We start from the raw sequence: 16,688 nt of genomic DNA, 5'->3' as shown, positions 1-16,688 counted from the left end.
TTTAAAACCTTGTTATTTTCATTTTAAAAACTGGTTAAATTTTTAGTGGTTTACAATAGTTATGCATGCCAGAAATGATACAATAATCTATAGTTAGCAAATATTTATTAACACTATCTCCAAACAGTCATGCTAATATTTTACTGGTGGAGCTATGAACAGACTAGTACAGCCATTCTGGCAGGCAATTTGGAACTATGCCCCAAATTATTAGTCTGTGCATACCCTTGGATCTAGCTATATCACTTGTAAGTTTATCCCTCAAAGAGAAAAAGAAAAAAGAAAAAAAAGATCCACATGTACATAAATTTTAAAGATGTTCTTTTAGTAGTAGCAAAGAACTGAAAGCTACAGGAGTACCCATTAATTGGGGATTGTTAAAGAAATTATAGTATATGAATGTAAATGGAATACTACTATGCAATAAGAAATGATGAAGATGCTTTAAAATAATTATTTTTGACAATCATTTAAAAAATTGTTTTAATCCTATTTTTTTCCTGCAGTCTTTGCCCTACCCACTAGGAAGGCAAGCAATATGATACCCATTATATATATGAAAGTCATGCAAAAAAATTTTGTATATAAATCGTATTGCAAAAAAACCCCAAAACTAACCCAATAAAAATAAAGTGGAAAAACAGAATGCCTGATTTTGTACTCAGAATTTATCAGTTTTCTCTCTGGGAGGTGGATAGTATTTTTCATCACAAGTCCTAAATTGTCTTAGATCACTATATTCATTAGAGTAGATTTAAAGACTTAAGTGTTTCATAGGTGATCATTCTTATAAGATTATAGTTACTGTGTACATTGTTCTTCTGGTGCTGCTCACTGCACTTTGCAACAGTTCACAATAAATCTAAGTTTTTCTGAAGTTATCAGGCTTGCCATATCTCATAGCATTATAGTATTCTAACATAATCGTGTACTACTTGTGCAGCCATTCCCCAACTGCATGAAAGGATGGTTTCAACAAAGACTGGTAAGTCTTGTATGAGCTGATGAAGAAAAGAGGAAAAAAGGAGGACAATTTATAAATAACATATTGTAAACATAAACAACTCTGAAAGACTTAAGAATTATGATCAAAGTACTGATGAACTATTATTATAGAAGACAGGATGAAACTTGCTTCTTACCTCTTGAAAAAGAAATAATGGACTTACAGAACAGAATGAGACATGTTGTAAGTGTGTATGTATTTCTGAATATGGTCAATATGACAATTTGTTTTGCTTTACTATGCATATTTGTTATAAAAGTTTCATTTATTCTTTTTAATGGGGTGTAGCTGTGAGAGAGAAAATTAGCTAACTGAAAAAAATATTAACTAAAAAAATCCCCAAACTCAACATTTTCCCTTAGCTAAATATTCTAGGCATCAAAGAGAACAAATACATGGAAAAGTAATACAGTGGATAGGGTGATGAGCTTAGGATCAAGATCAATATGAATGGAAATCCAGACTCAGGCACTTAAGAGATATGTGACTTTGGACATGTCACTTAACTTCTCTCACCCTCAGTTTCTACATGTGTAAAATGGGGATAAAAATAGCACCTATCTCATGGGTTTATTGTGAAAATAAAATGAGATATTTGCAAAGCTTTTTGTAAAACTAAAGAGCGATATAGTATTGTTGCTTTTATTATTATCATTTTTAGTCCTTTAATGGAGTCTGCATTTTAGTCAGGGACATCACATAATTTATTTGCACATCTATTACATATTATGTTGCTTATGATTTATATTTAGCTCTTCATGAAATACTCCAAACCAAATCATACACATTACAAGGCTAATTTTTAAATCAGTCCTGTTCAAGCAATTCAAGCACTTTGGCACATGTTTTATGTTGCAGGGAAGCAAGATGTGCTCCATACATAATCTGCAGGATCATAGGAATAACCATTAGCTTTGCAGCTGATTGACAAAGTACAGTCCAGTGGGATAGACTCCTTCCTCTTGGAGGTAATGGAACAGTTTCAAACCTAAAGAAAAAAAAAATGATCAGTTTCCTTGTAAACATATATGACAAATAACTTGTCAAAATAGCTTACTCCTACTATATAGCTTATTATTATTTAAAATTTTTTAAATTTACAAAACATATGCATGGATAATTTTTCAACATTGACCCTTGCAAAGCCTTTTGTTCCAAATTTTTCCCTTCTTCCCCCCACCCCCTCTCCTAGATAGCAGGTGTCTAATACATGTTAAATATGTTAAATCCAATGTATGTATACATATTTATATAGTTATCTTGCTGCACCAGAAAAATCAGATCAAGAAGGAAGAAAAAGAAAAACTGAGAAAGAAAACAAAATGCAAGTAAATAACAACAGAGAGTGAGAATGCTGTGTTGTGATCTATATTCAGTTCCCATGGTTCTCTCTCTGGGTGTAGATGACTCTTTTCATCACTGAACAAGTGAAACTGGTTTGAATCATCTCATTGTTGAGGAGAGCCATATCCATTAGAATTGATTGTCATATAGTCTTGTTGCTGTGTATAATAATCTCCTGATTCTGCTCATTTCACTTCACATCTGTTCATGTAAGTCTCTCCAGGCCTCTCTGAAATCATCCTGCTGGTTGTTCCTTACAGAACAATAATATTCCATAACATTCATATACCATAATTTATTCAGCCATTTTCCAATTGATGGGCATCCACTCAGTGTCCAGTTTCTTCATGTAGCTTATTTTTAGTATATATATGTCATGTAAGTTAAATTTAACAATTTATAATGCAAAAATATTTTCCTTTCATTAAAGATGATGTAATTGATTGTTAGAGAATGAGGGCAGATGGAAAACAAAGTGAAAAAAAAAAGAGAGACTTACTTGACTGCCAGACGCCCATTTTTTAAAAAAGCCAAAGCAGAGGGATGAAAGATACCACATAATGCAGAAACAAAAGCACCTCTCAAAATACTCATGTCCACGGTTAAATCACCTAGAATATAACAGTGTCTACATCAGCAAAGTCGTGTGCAATGAATTTTATTTTATCTGTATTGAGAGATATTTCCATTTTCCATTCCTCTATTAAGTGTATAGCTGAGGTTAAATAAACATCCTATGGGTATGACCACTTTCCTGGGAAGGCTTTATTAAACTGGTACAGGCTGGCACCATGACAAGAATAGCCTAGGGCTAAATGGCCAAGGCAAGGTAGAATTCACACAAAGATATACTGGGCACAATGAGGTCCAGCTTGAGATGGGGAGTATGAGTGTAGAGAACTAGGGAAGCAGGGGCAGGACTCACAGAATAGAGCACATTCCCATTAAAGATCAGTTGCAGAACTGCATTTTTACAAACACATAAAAAATTCAGTAAATCAAAAGAAGCTTTTTTTTTTTTCCTTTTCCTAAACCTTCTAAGGCTCAACTCTACTTCATACTGTCCTTTATTCCCTAGCTTCTTATATTATTGCTCTCTATCCCACTCAATGTGGGGGGAGGGGCCACAAAATCATATTATTAGTAAATTTCTGATTTGGATACCTATTTTATATATTTATATATCTAGGAACAAATAAAAAGTTTTCAAGCAAAAAGAGATTCCAAGTAGAGAAAAATTTTATTAGTCTGCTCTAGGCATACTCCAATTTCCTTAGCATTTAAAGTGACCACAATTACATGGAATTCATGATTTTTGCCAATTACTTATATAATTTGGAAGTTTTATGTATTAGCTGATCAACAGATTCTGAAACTGATAAAAACTCAAAGGCTCAGGTACAGGGATAGGTCATTCGTGCATTCATACATCCAAGGTATTTCAAAAATTGAAGTGCTGTTTTAAGCTTTAATAACTTATTTAAAGGTATTTTTGGATATCCTATATGTACATTAAGCCAAATGCCCTGAATGCATAAAATTTTGGCATTCTACTTACATATCTTTGTTTGGGATTGTTGCTATCAAATTAAGCATTCCTTAATGTATACTCACCAGAACTTATGGGATCTGTTACAAGAAACTTATAAGTCACTACAGTGGTCAAAAATGGAATTGCAGACAATGGCACAAATGTTTTAAAAGGATGCTGTTTAACCTTCATACAATGCCTGAAAAGGTAGTTTGCAAATAATCCACAGAAAGCTGAAGTTGTTCCCAAAAACAGTGATCCATAGGTATATGTGAGTCTACCAAGAAAAGTAAAGAGAGAGAGCAAAAGTAAGTCAAGAACAGTACATTTTTTTCTTTTAGAGAATTTTTGATTTTAGATCATAAAAAGGAGATCTTATTGAATTTCTTACAGTGATAATTCTCAATTTGTCTTTTTCAAAAGTGAAAAATAAGACCTAATGTAGGGAAAATTTACCAAGCCCTAAAGCATATGAAAATTTTTTTATCATCATTATAAATTTGTTTCCTAATATCTGAAAAAAGTATTTAGACTTATATAATGTTAAGCAAAGTAACAGCTGCTTCATTTGGAAAAGTTGTCTTTGCTAAACTTTCTCAGTAATTATCTCAGGCATAAGCCTGTCTTCCTACAGAAGACTACATCTTTGTAAAGATTACATCCCTAATACTGGAATATCCTTTCTCATCTTTGTCTTCTGCATTGTCTACTTTCTTTCAAGTATCAACTAAAATTCTACCTTCTGCCAAACAACAACAGCAAAACACCTTTTCTAAGTTCTCCTTAATTTATCCTGCATATATCTTATTTGTACATGATGTTTACATTTTGCCTATCCCATTAGATTGTGAACTTCTTGAGAATAGAGGCTGTTTTTTTTCCCTCTATATATCCTAGGGCTTAGCAGAGTTCCTGGTACATAGTAGGAACTTGCTAAATGCTTGTTGAATTGTTGCTGATTTGTTTTTATATTAGTCATTTCCCTTAAGTTATCAACTTTCTATTTTTCTATGTATTGTGTAAAAGTTTTGACAAGTTTTGATAATTCTGCCAACTGAACAACCTTCAAAGACAAAATCAAACTTAATATATATGAAAAACATTAAGAGCTGACTACAGAATCAATGTCTTTACTCAGGGCATTTGACTGTTTTCCAGCTGCTCAACTGCATATGACCAACAGAAGAACTTTGGAGTTAATAAATGGGGAATCCTGAATTCCAGAACTATTTTGATTATTGAACAAATAATCCCTGGTTATGACTTGGCTGGCAGAAATGGGGATTTAGTAAATATCCATCACTCTAAGCTAAAATGAGGCTTCTCCTTGAGAAGAACCAGCTCCTTATGAGGATGGGCTCTATCTATGTAAGTTCCCCCTGCTGCCCACCATGGTGCCAGGAATGCTGAGCCCCTTGATACTGTTCTTCAGCTGCCTGGGATGGAGAAAACCTTCAGAACCCAATTAAGAGAGAAAAAAATGAAATGAAGTTCTAATATCCATAATTCCATCCTTTTTGAGAGGAAGATGGATGTTTTAATTCTCAAGAACTGAGATTGTCCATTGCAATCATTGTAATTCACCATGATTCAATTGTCTTGTCAGTATGGTATTATAATGTCTTACTGTTGCTTTCTTCTGTTTGGCTAACTGCTTTTTAAAAAATCTTCTACAAATGGATACTGAGAAAGTTTAGCATGGATAAAATTACAAAAATATCCTCCGTATCTTAATCATAGATTTTTGATTAATTCAGACACACTTAAGAAAATGTAGTCCACAGCTGTCTGACTAGATAAATCAAATGAACATGTAGTTCTATTATATTTATCCTGAAACTACTGGAGAGGATAAAGCATAAAATAATTCTGCCACATTCTCATTCTGATTTTAACAAGCGTACAGAATCAGCAAATTATACTGATCTTTTGAGTCCATTCTTAAGTTTTATTAGCCTAGAAACTGAAATCATCTGTCCATTGACTAAAGACTTTTACCATGGAGTTTGAGGTCATTCAAAAAAGATTTTTAAACATCTATCAAATATAAAATCTGATGCTCCAAGGATGACTAAGAATGGATTTAGTGGCCTCAGGCTCCTTGACATGATATCCCATTTTTATCTTAGCAGAACCAGGCTTGAAACTTGTTTTTGCAGTCTCCCCAGGAATGCTGGCTTCCTCCCATTAGAATTTAAACTTCTTTAGGGTAGGATGCATTTTGTTTCTTTTTATAGGAAGCAGATTCAAAACACTTAGTACAGGGTCAGGAACATAGGAAGCACTTATCTGTTTAAGCTGTTTAAGAGAAGGGGCAGGTAGATGACAAGGTAAATAGAATACCCACTTTGGAGTCTGGAGAACCTGAGTTCAATTCAAATCCAGCCTCAGACACTTCACACTTACTAGTTATGTGACCTTGGGTACAAGTGATTTGCCTTGCCCTCCCCTCTCCTCCAAAGGATGCAGACAGTGTAATGGATAAAGTCCTGGACCTTAATTAATTCAGGAAGATCCATGTTCAAATGAGACCTCAGATACTTTCCAGCTGTGGGACACTGGGCAAGTCTCTTAATCTCTGCTTGTTTTCTCCATCTATAAAATGAAAATAATAATAGCTACCTACCTTCATGGTTATTGTGAAGATAAAATGAGTTAATATTGTAGGAAGCTTTTAAACTCTAAAGTGCAATAACAATGCTAACTATTATTATTATACAATAAACATATATAATATTAGTAGCATATGGCTTTTTGGGGATACACTCAATTCTGAGCAGGAAAACAATCCTGAGCCCAAAGTTTAATTCCAAATAAGAGGCAGCATGAAAGAGTTGAGAGATCACTGGGTTTGGAGTAAGAGGGCTTAGGCTTGTACTTCTGTTCTTTTCAGGTCTTACCTGAAAAGTACTACTTCTCCTCAGAAAAATCTCTGAGATTCTTTACAACTTTAAAGTTTATGAACTAGTATAATGGAAGAAGGACATTAGGAAAATAAACTCTCTGTGCATTTATCTTTCTCCATGAACAATGCTTCTTTTTTCCCCTGGGCCATAACGCATAGTTATTAAAGTTCTTTCTCTGTTTTTACAAGTAAAAAAGTGGCAAGTGTGACAGATCAAATCAATACCACAGAGAATGTGGGAAGAGAGAATTCCACAGGCAAGGATCTCTTACTGTTCTCTTCTGGTGAGACGCCACAAATTTTTTTCCACAATATCAGCAGTTCTTGATCTTCTGAGTTTTATTTCTTCTGGGGAAGGATCTGACTGAATATACATACGATTTGCCATCCTGTAGCCCTGAAAAACACAGCAACATAGAAAAAGAATACTTTATTGGGCTAAAGGCAAAATGCACTTCTCTCATGTAGTCTAGTCCAGCTTTACAATTTAGAATTAAAAAAAAAAAGTGAAGGAAATTAAAACTATGCTAAGCCCATCTAAAATTTATATCAATGACATCATAAAGATCATAATGGAAACATACTGATAATGGAACCAGGAAACATTCTTGGTATGTGAAAAAAAACTGAACATAAAAATAAAGGCAATGGAAAAGTTATCATTAAAAAAATGTAGCAAGTAGTTTCTGATGCTCTTTTTCTGACACAAAATTATTGATAACTTTTGATGACAGGTTCTATAGTCCAGATGAAATTGTATGGCAAAACAGAGACAATTTAGAAAACAGTTCAAATAGTTGGCATGAGAGGAAGGGGGAATCAGACATGAAAAAGACAGCATTACTTTACAATTTAGTAAGGTGGAAAACAATAAAAACTCGGGGCATATTTTATTTTACTTATTTTTAATTAAAGCTTTTTTATTTTCAAAACATATGCATGGATAATTTTCAACATTCACCCTTGCAAAAACTTGTGTTCCAATTTTTTCCCCTTCTTCTCCTACCCCTTCCCCTAAATGGCAAGTAATTCAATATATGTTAAACATGTGCAATTCTTCTATACATGTTTCTACAATTATCAAGCTGCGCAAGAAAAATCAGATAAAAAAGGGAAAAATGAGAAAGAAAAGAAAATGTAAACAACAGCCAAAAGAGTGAAAATACTATGTTGTGATCCATACTTAGTTCCCACAGTCCTTTCTCTGGGTGCAGATGGCTCTCTTCATCACAAACCCATTGGAACTGGCCTGAATCATTTCATTGTTGAAAAGAGCCACGTGCGCATTTTATTTTAAAAAATAAATTTTACTGATATCTTTTGTTTTAACATTGCCAAAATTTTTCCCAATATCCCTCTTCCTTTCCCTCATAAAGTTACCTTATACAGCAAATCAAAAATATATATATTAAAATATGAAGGAAACATTAAGAACAAAAGGAAAATACTGGCAAAATCAATCAATACAATGAAAAAGTCTGAAAGCATAAGCAAAGTTCCGTAAACCGTGGCTCTCATATGTCTTCAAAAGAGTGGATGGAGATTTATCTATTAGCTCTTCTTTGTAGCCATGTATATTCTTTGTAATTTTGCAACATCCACTTTTGATTATCTGCCCATTTATACTGATGGTTGTCCATTTATACTGATGTCTTCATTATGTATATTTTTTGTTTTCTAGAATCTGTTTGTATTTCACTTAAGTCTCTACATGTTTGTCTGTATTCTTCATATTAAACAATTCTTTTGACACTGTAATATTCCATGACATTCCTGTACCAAAATTTATTTAGCTGTTCCCTAATGGAAGAGTACTTTGTTTCCAATTCTTTGCTGACACAAAAGTAATTATTTTGGTATATGTAGGGACATTCTTCTTATCGTTGGCTTTTTGGGTCACATGCTTTATAGTGAAAACTCTGGGTATAAGGATGTGGACCCAGTAATCAAGTCACTTTCTTTGCATAAGCATCCCCCAGAATGCTTCTAGCCTGGACTTTTACAGCCATCATCCAGGGACCCCCCCACCCCCTCCCACCCCGCAAAGGAGCTAGCTATCCAATTGCCACATATAGGGCAGGCAAAAAGCCTACCTGAATCAGCAACTCCTTTAATGGATTCTGAAGAAGAGACAGGAGGCAACATGTCAAAACCTCCCACCTGTCCTTTCCCTCCTCTGTACCATCATCACTTTTCCTTAGACCTTGATAGAAACAGGCCAGAACCCAGAACTTAAGAACTTGGTCATGAAAGTGCTTCCAGCCTGGTGCCCTCAGCCATTATCCCGGGAAGCAGCCTCTGTGAGATACAGTCAGGCTACTTACTACTCCTGCAGTGGTTACAGTCCCTGCCATTCAAGACCCAGACAAGAACATTGTTGCCACTAAAGTCCTTGGTGCTGTCAAATAGTTTAACAACAAGAACTGGGAAGATCTGAGCCCCAGAAATGGCACTCCAAACTGCTTTTTCAAACTCATAGTCCCCATTCACAATTTCAGCAATTATATACCAGAGTGCTTTTCTTCCCACACTTCCTCCAACACCATTCCCATTTTTTGGCATTTTTGCCAATTTGCTGCATGTATGGTGAAACCTCAGGGGTCTTTTGATTTGCATTTCACTTATTAAGGGAAATTCTTTCATAGGGCTGTCTGAAACTCTTCTTTTGTGAACTGTTCATATCTTTCAAGCCTTATCTATTGGGGAATGGCTTTCTGGCACATATATATGGTTATAGATGGATAGAATAAATGTCTATCACGTGCTTGGCACTGTGCTAATCTCTTTATAAGTATTAGCACATTTGAACCTCACAACAGCTCCCTGAAGTGAGACTATTATCCCCATTTCATATTTGAAGAAACTGAGGCAGATAGAAGTGATTTGCCCAAGGAACACAATTAATAAGTGACTGAGGTGACATCTAAATTCAGATCATTTCATATTTGAAAAAACTGAGGCAGATAGAAGTGACTTACCCAAGAAACACAATAAGTGGCTGAGGTGATATCTAAATTCAGATCTTTCTAACTTTAGTCTTGTGCTCTATCCACTTAGTTATCCAGCTGCATATGTATCTACATTTTATCGTTGTCTATATCCCAGCTTCTTAAATTGTTGTTTGTGACTTTATATCGTCTTGTAGCTGAATGTGGGGATCAAGCAATTATGATTTGTTATCAATACATATTTGATTTATATTACCTATATACCCAGAGTCATGTAAAAATTTCTCAGGAAAAGGGATCATCATGAGTGGAAAAGTTTAAGAAGCTCTCATCTATATATCTTAGATATCAAACCTTATCAGAAAAATTTGATCTGAATTTTTGATTGCTTCCCTTCTTACCTAAAATGCATTAAATTTATGCACGAGTTTTTAGGGTTCATGTAAAGTTGTCTTATTTTTTTGTAATTGCCTTTATCCTTTGTTTAATATGTTCTTCCCATAGCTCTGAAAGATATATATGATCTACTGCTTCTAATTTTTTAATGGTATCTTTAATATTAATTTCATATGTCTATTTTGAATTTATTATGGACAATGTTTAAAGATGTTAGTCTAAGCCTCGTTATCTTTTAGACTGCTTTCTAGTTTTCCCATTAGTTTTTAGCAAACAGGGAACTCTTTCTTAATTGATATTTTCAGATTTATTGGATACTGGATTATTGAGTTCTAGTATCCCTGATTCTCTCAGTATGTTCCACTGATCAATTTTTTAAGCAATGTCTAATGATTGTGTTGGCTGCAGCTTTATCGTACAAATTTTTAGAAATGCTATTTCCTTTTTAGTCAGACCTTTTTTATGATTTCCTTTGTTATTCTAGACCTTTTGTTTCTTCAAATGAATTGGATTCTATTATTATTTTCTTGAGTTCTATAAAGCATCCTCTTGATAGTTCAATTGGCATAGCATTAAAGTTGTGAATTAAACTTTGGTCACATTGACATTTTTATTATATTGGCATGACCTAGCCATGAGCACTGAATATTCCTCCAGCTCTCTACATCTTTAAGGAACATTTTGCATTGAATTATATATAAGTATTCTTGTAGGATGATCCCTTAATATTTTTGCACTTTGTAGTTATTTTGAATGGTATTTTCCTTTCTACTGTGGTCTCTAGGATTTTATTAAGTAAAATTTTGTTAATTTATTTTTTGGGGGGAGGGGAAAGAGGAATATTACTTTAAATTCCACCTGTTTGCCTTGACTGACAGGTAGGGAATATTATGCTGCTGAAAAAGATTTTGGATAAAGAAATCCACCAAGAAAAAAAAAAAGATGAGATGAAGATAATAGTAGAACAGAATTTTGATAAAGGCCAAGGACCTAAAATGGGGAACCAGAAAAATATTTTATATATATATATATATATATATATATATATATATATTATATATATATATATATATATTATATATATATATTAAATCAAAGGATTTCTATATGTAGAAAAATAAATTGGACTTGAGAGTAAGGACATAAAAAGATTCTGAAGAGCCTGCAGGAAATAGAACTAGGACAATGCTGGTGTGTCATGTGCAATGTCTTATATAAGAAACTGCTTGTTAAAGGCAATACAATGTTCATAGGCAGGAAAGAGAGCACTTATCCAAGAGAAGACTCTGGAGAGATCTCATAGTAACACTTGCTTTTAGAAGGTACTTCAGCAAAATACATGGAGCCACTTAGGCTCGGTCCAGGTGACATGTACCCTAAGAAGTCTTCCCTAACAGAATTGCTACTATTCTGTATCAAACTATCCTGAATTTATTTGTGTACAGGGTATATCCTTCTAGAAGGATGGAACCTTGAGGGTAGGGGCTGTTGTGTTTTTTAAACTTTACTTCAATGACTTGCACATACTAAGGAATTTTGTCTAACTGAATTACTGAAGATTAAGAGGGACACAAAGAAGGACTTTATGATGCCTTTGTTTTTTGGACCAGACTTAAGATTTCATTCCTTCAGGGAGCTTCAGATAAGTAACTTCTTTTACCAAAGCAGACCCAAATATCTCTGCAACTACTAGATTTTAAAGAGTTTCTGGGGGCAATGAGAGGTTAAGTAACTTTTGCCCTGGGTCCCCCAGCCAGTATGTGAGAGAGGCATTACAAAGATACAGGTCTTCCTGACTGCAGGAAAGTTCCCTAACCACTACACCAAACTGCCTCATATGATATCTTTGTGAGACTTTAATAAAAAAGAGAAAGGGAATTGTTATTTTTTGAAGACTAATTAAAATGCTAAAGCCTATAACTAGCCTTTAATAGTTGGGAGGGGAATCTGGTGAAAGAACAAAACATTATTTAGAAAAGAAGGGTGAGGAAATGAAACAGGTAAGGAGGAATAAATGAAAACTTAAGTACTGCGTTATAAGGAATTGGTATATGATGTTAAATAGATTGTGTATCTATTTTGTTTGGTGATAGTAGACTACTTGTAAATGCACATAATATGTAAATAGCTTTATAATTAAGCTGTGAGACTTGAGAGAGTGAATCTGAAGGGAATTTTCATCCTGGCATTGTGGAAACAATAAATAATAGCATATGTGTGTGTATAATTTTTTTTTGTGTATGAAATGCCTTACATACATTTATCTATACATTAATCCCAATAAAAGAAGACATGAAAGATAGCATGTTTGAAAGGTAATATAGTACAGTGGGAAAAAAACAAAACAAAACAAAAACCAAAAAAAAAAAAAATTTTTTTTTTGAACCAAAATCCCTAAGTTGTTATTCTAATGCTTCTTTTTATTTCTAGTGCTTCTGTATAACACCTTATGATGTTGCTATCTTCCTCAGCCTCCAAAACCCTGCACTTGATCCATCCATCCCCAGCAGCTATCAACTTACTCTCTTCTTGCTTTTGTGGCTCAATTCTTACTTTCTTAACTCTTTGCAGCTTGATTTCCAATCTTATTATGCCACTGAATTTACTAGTTTCAAAGTTACTAGTGACCTTTTAATTACCAAATCTAATGACCTTTTCTTAATCCTCACCTTTCTTGACTTCTCTGCAGCCTCTGACATCATACATCATCATCTTTTTGATAATCTTTTCTCTCTAGTTTTCATGACACTTTTTTCCTGGTTCTCCTTCTATCTGTCCAATTGCTCCTTCTCCATCTCCTTTCCTGGATCTTCAGTCAGATCATGCCCATTAACCATGAGTGTCCTTCGATGCTCTATTCTGAGCCCTTTTCTCCTTTCCCTCTATACTATTTTACTTAAGAATCTCTTCAGATCCCATGGATTTAGGGATCATTTCTACAAAGATGATTTTGAGATTTATCCAGCCCTAAACTTTCTCCTAATCTTCAGCTTCATATTTTCTGGACATCTTGAAGCAAATGGCCTATAGGTAACTAAAACTCAACATGTCCTAAACAAAACTGATTTTTTTTTTTCTCCCAAACTCTTCCCTCTTTAGAACTGTCCTTTATTATCAAGCTCACCACCATCTTCCAGTCACACAGGCTTTAAACCTATGTCACCCATGACTTCTCCTTTTCTTTTATCCTCCCATATCTAATTTGTTGCCAAATCCTGTCGATTCTAACTTTAATATCTCATATCTCTCCTCTGACACTATCACCCCTCTTGTTTAGTAGGTCCTTATTTCTTTATATCTTGAATTACTGCAAGTCAATCAATAAACATTTACTAAATGTTGGGTACTCTTTTTAGCACTAGGAATACAGGAATATATAAAAGATGATATCTGTCTGAAGAGTTCACAGTCTAAAAGGGAGATAACTCAATCTAAAAGGAGGATGAAACATGAAAATAATGTGTACAAACAAATTTTGTATGGGATAAACAGAATAATAAACAGAGAGAAAGCACTACAATTAAAAATGTGTGGGAGCTTACTTTTTGGGGGATGGTTGTTACAGGAACACCACTGCTGGTTATGGACAATATGCAAATCAAAATGATTTGTGGCTTAATCATAAGAGGAATTATCTTCATTTTGCAGAGGATGAAATTGAAGCTCAGAAAAGTGGCTAGCTAACGTGTACAAGATCAGGATTTGAACCCAGGTTTTCTGACTATAAACCTAGGGACTTTTCTATTATGCTAAATTTGCTTGAATTAAACAGATGATCAAGAGAATCACACATCATCAGGGTTAGAGAGAACTTTTGCAGTCACCTAGTTTAATTTCTCTTTTTAAAGAAAATTCAATTTTACTTTCTTAACTTCTATCACAACAAGAAACATTTGTATCATGCATAGTGTTTCAAGAATGGTGCTAAGCATTTCGCAATTATCTTGTCTGGTTCTCATAACAAGCAGGGGTGGAGGGGAGGTAGGTACTATCATTATCCCCTTTTTTTTACAGATGAGGAAACTGAGGTAAATAAATGACTTGCTCAGAATGACACGGCTAGGAAATATCTGAGGTTGGGATTTGAACGTGTGTTCCTGATTCCAGCTGACACTTAACTGATCCTCCCTAAAATACTATCCCTTCTATTACTTCTGAGACAGGTGGTACCCAGATGGCTTGCAGAACACCACGGAGGCAGCTATGTGGTGGTGGACAGAACTCTGGGCTTGCAGTCAAGGGGATGAGTTCAAATCCTGCCCTAACACACTCAGGGTCGGTTTGTTCCTAGATATGTCACTTAATTTCTCTGGGCCTCAGTTTCCTCATCTGTAAAATGAGGAGATTGGGCTTGACGACTTAAGACCCTTCTAGCTCCAGTTTTATGATACTATGACCAAGGAGAGTTTATTACTTAGAAAAGCAGCTCATCAAACATGTTTTTTTTTTTTTTTTTTTTTTTTTTTAAACTAAGAGTTTCTCACGTGTCCTGGATGGGTCCCTAGTGTGACCTTGAATAAAACAAGTCCTTTCTTCGAGTCTCTACTTTGTCCTCTACAAATAAGGATGCGATCGTACCGCCTCCCTCGCAGAAAAAACTCTGAGGACTTGGTGAGGCTTAAGGTTTGATCCTTACTATTAAAGCCGTCTACCACCTTCCCACCCCCTGGCCCACAGGCAGCCCACGCCAATACCTCGCGTACGTCTCCACGCGCAGAGACCACGGGCGCCCGCTCACTGAAACTCCCGGAGCTCACGCCTGGGAGCCGCCATCTTGGACTCTCACGTGACACAGGGTAGCACTCAGGTCCCCAAGCTCTTGCCCCAGGCCCCGCCCTCTAGCCTCTGTCCCAGGTCCAGGGGGAGGAAGGCCCGCCCATTACGGTCAAAAGCCGCGCCCTCTCTTCGGATTCAGATTGGCCTCCGCTGTCCCCGGAACCGCGGCCGCTCATTGGTCTGTGGGAGAAGCGGGCGGGCCGCTTCCACCCACTTTGCGTTGGCCCGGCAACCACTCCGCACTCTGCTCCCCGCCCTTTACAGGGATGAAGCTTCTCTTCTCTCCCTCCCCTCCTTCCTTCAGGCCTGAGCCCCCCTTGGCTAATGTAGACCAGAGCCGCCCCAGGGTCTCGGTCTCCCAAACCTCGACGTAGAGGGCACATCTCGAGCCCTCCGCTGTCAGCTTCTCCGCATTCCCACCTGCTTTCCCCCCCTCCCCACTGTCAGCAGCAAAGGAAGTGGCTTGGTGGGGGGCAACAACAAACAGAGGTTTTCCCGTCCCCTCTCACCAGCCGCCGTGTTTGCCACTCGCCTGGGTGGGGGACCCCTGGGGCGTAGTCATGAACCCCGCCTCCCACTTTAGACTTCCTAGCCAACCTAAGCCGCATTTCCTTCCATCTTCCAGGAGCCCCAAACGCGAGTTATATAATTACTGCTCCTCCGGCACGAAGGCTCTGCCACCTCTCCTTGCTCCTCTCACACAAGACAGGGTGTGGGCACCCAGGGCTTGGGCATAGTGTGCGCGCGTGTGTGCGTGGTGGTGAAACAGCCCCCCAAAAAGCTTTCCCCCCCTTTCTGCCAGAGGCGACAGTGCGGGTAGGGCTGGGAGTGGGGGCCGAGGAGGGTGGAGGGTGAGGGCAAGCAGCCGAGCCCTTTCTTTGGGGGAAGAGAGCGGACTGATGGCATGACTCGTGCTTCCCAGACTAAGGCGACCGCAGCTCCGAGACTACCCCGGGAAGGTTTGGGGGGTCTCGTGTTTTTCCTCACCGGTCAGGCAGATGCTTGGATGAGACGAGATGGCATGATGTGAATGGCTCCAGTGTGAAGAAGGCTGCTCCGCCAACTCATACTGCATCCAGTGCCCATTGAGTAGCGCTGTCACTTTAATGTCTCCCTGCCAAAGCAATGCTTTCCTTCTCCCTCGGTTAATACATGGGAGGATCAGAGTGGCATTAGAGAACAAGCCTGGGTAGCTTGGACAACAGAGAAGGGGAAAAAATGAAAGGGACTGCAGCCTGGATGCTGTTTGATTTGAGGGGGTGAGATTGGAAACTTCTTGTCCAGTGAATAGAAACCGGCCTTTCAGTCCCAGGGAACATCACAAACTCACTCACCTTTTCAGAAACCAGAGGCAAAGAACTTTGCTTAAAAAAAAAAAAAAAAAAAAAAAAAAAAAAAGTTCTTTTGTTTGTTTTTTTCCTGAAAATTTCTCTTCTCTAAACACAGGCATCTTTTATCGTTAAATATGGATTGCTTTGAAGTTGATTTTGAGGAATAGTGAGAGGTTTAAATTTGGGTTATGCCTTGAATCATTAAACTTACACAAATTTGCTGCCTGAAGAGGAATTCTAATGAAGTTTGCTACACCAACAATAATGTTCTCAGTTTTTTTTTTTAATAGATTAAGAAATATTTTGTAAGAATTGAAAGACACTTTTGTGAAACTTTAGTCTTTTTTCCTCTTAAATTCTGTGGGAGGTGTTAAAAGTTTAATTGTGGAAAAAAATTTCAACATTACTTCACATCTTGATGAAAATGAATACTGAGCTTGGATGTCAAGAT

The 16,688-nt window shown here is 36.5% G+C and overlaps 1 protein-coding gene across 2 annotated transcripts; it reads right to left on the bottom strand.

Moving 5' to 3' along the window:
• Positions 1 to 1,610: 1,610 nt before the first annotated feature.
• On the bottom strand, positions 1,611 to 15,980 carry TMEM126B (transmembrane protein 126B). 2 transcript variants are annotated; one of them, XM_051987254.1, is made up of 5 exons: positions 15,894 to 15,980; positions 7,059 to 7,183; positions 3,965 to 4,158; positions 2,850 to 2,961; positions 1,611 to 1,994 (listed from the first exon to the last, which is right to left on the bottom strand). In XM_051987254.1, exons 2-5 carry the CDS (start codon positions 7,172 to 7,174, stop codon positions 1,814 to 1,816), a joined length of 603 nt encoding a protein of 200 aa, XP_051843214.1. In that variant the 5' UTR covers positions 7,175 to 7,183; positions 15,894 to 15,980; the 3' UTR covers positions 1,611 to 1,813. The 2 variants fall into 2 exon arrangements, with proteins under 2 accessions (XP_051843214.1, XP_051843213.1); XM_051987253.1 differs by lacking the exon at positions 15,894 to 15,980 and adding an exon at positions 14,825 to 14,974.
• Between the last annotated feature and the right edge of the window lie 708 nt (positions 15,981 to 16,688).

Source organism: Antechinus flavipes, chromosome 3 (assembly GCF_016432865.1).
Source record: "Antechinus flavipes isolate AdamAnt ecotype Samford, QLD, Australia chromosome 3, AdamAnt_v2, whole genome shotgun sequence".
In the NCBI taxonomy this organism is placed as follows: domain Eukaryota; kingdom Metazoa; phylum Chordata; class Mammalia; order Dasyuromorphia; family Dasyuridae; genus Antechinus; species Antechinus flavipes.
The sequence above is the reverse complement of the archived record's forward strand: the minus strand, read 5'-3'. Positions and strand labels throughout refer to the sequence as shown.

Excerpts from the sequence above, each read along its gene's own strand:
- TMEM126B (XM_051987254.1), bottom strand. The coding sequence starts at position 7,174 with ATGGCAAATCGTATGTATATTCAGTCAGATCCTTCCCCAGAAGAAATA. Across the intron at positions 2,962-3,964 it reads AACAGATCCCATAAGTTCTG|GTGATTTAACCGTGGACATG; the intron begins GTGAGTATACAT and ends GTTATATTCTAG. Across the intron at positions 1,995-2,849 it reads AATGGGCGTCTGGCAGTCAA|GTTTGAAACTGTTCCATTAC; the intron begins GTAAGTCTCTCT and ends TTTTTTCTTTAG.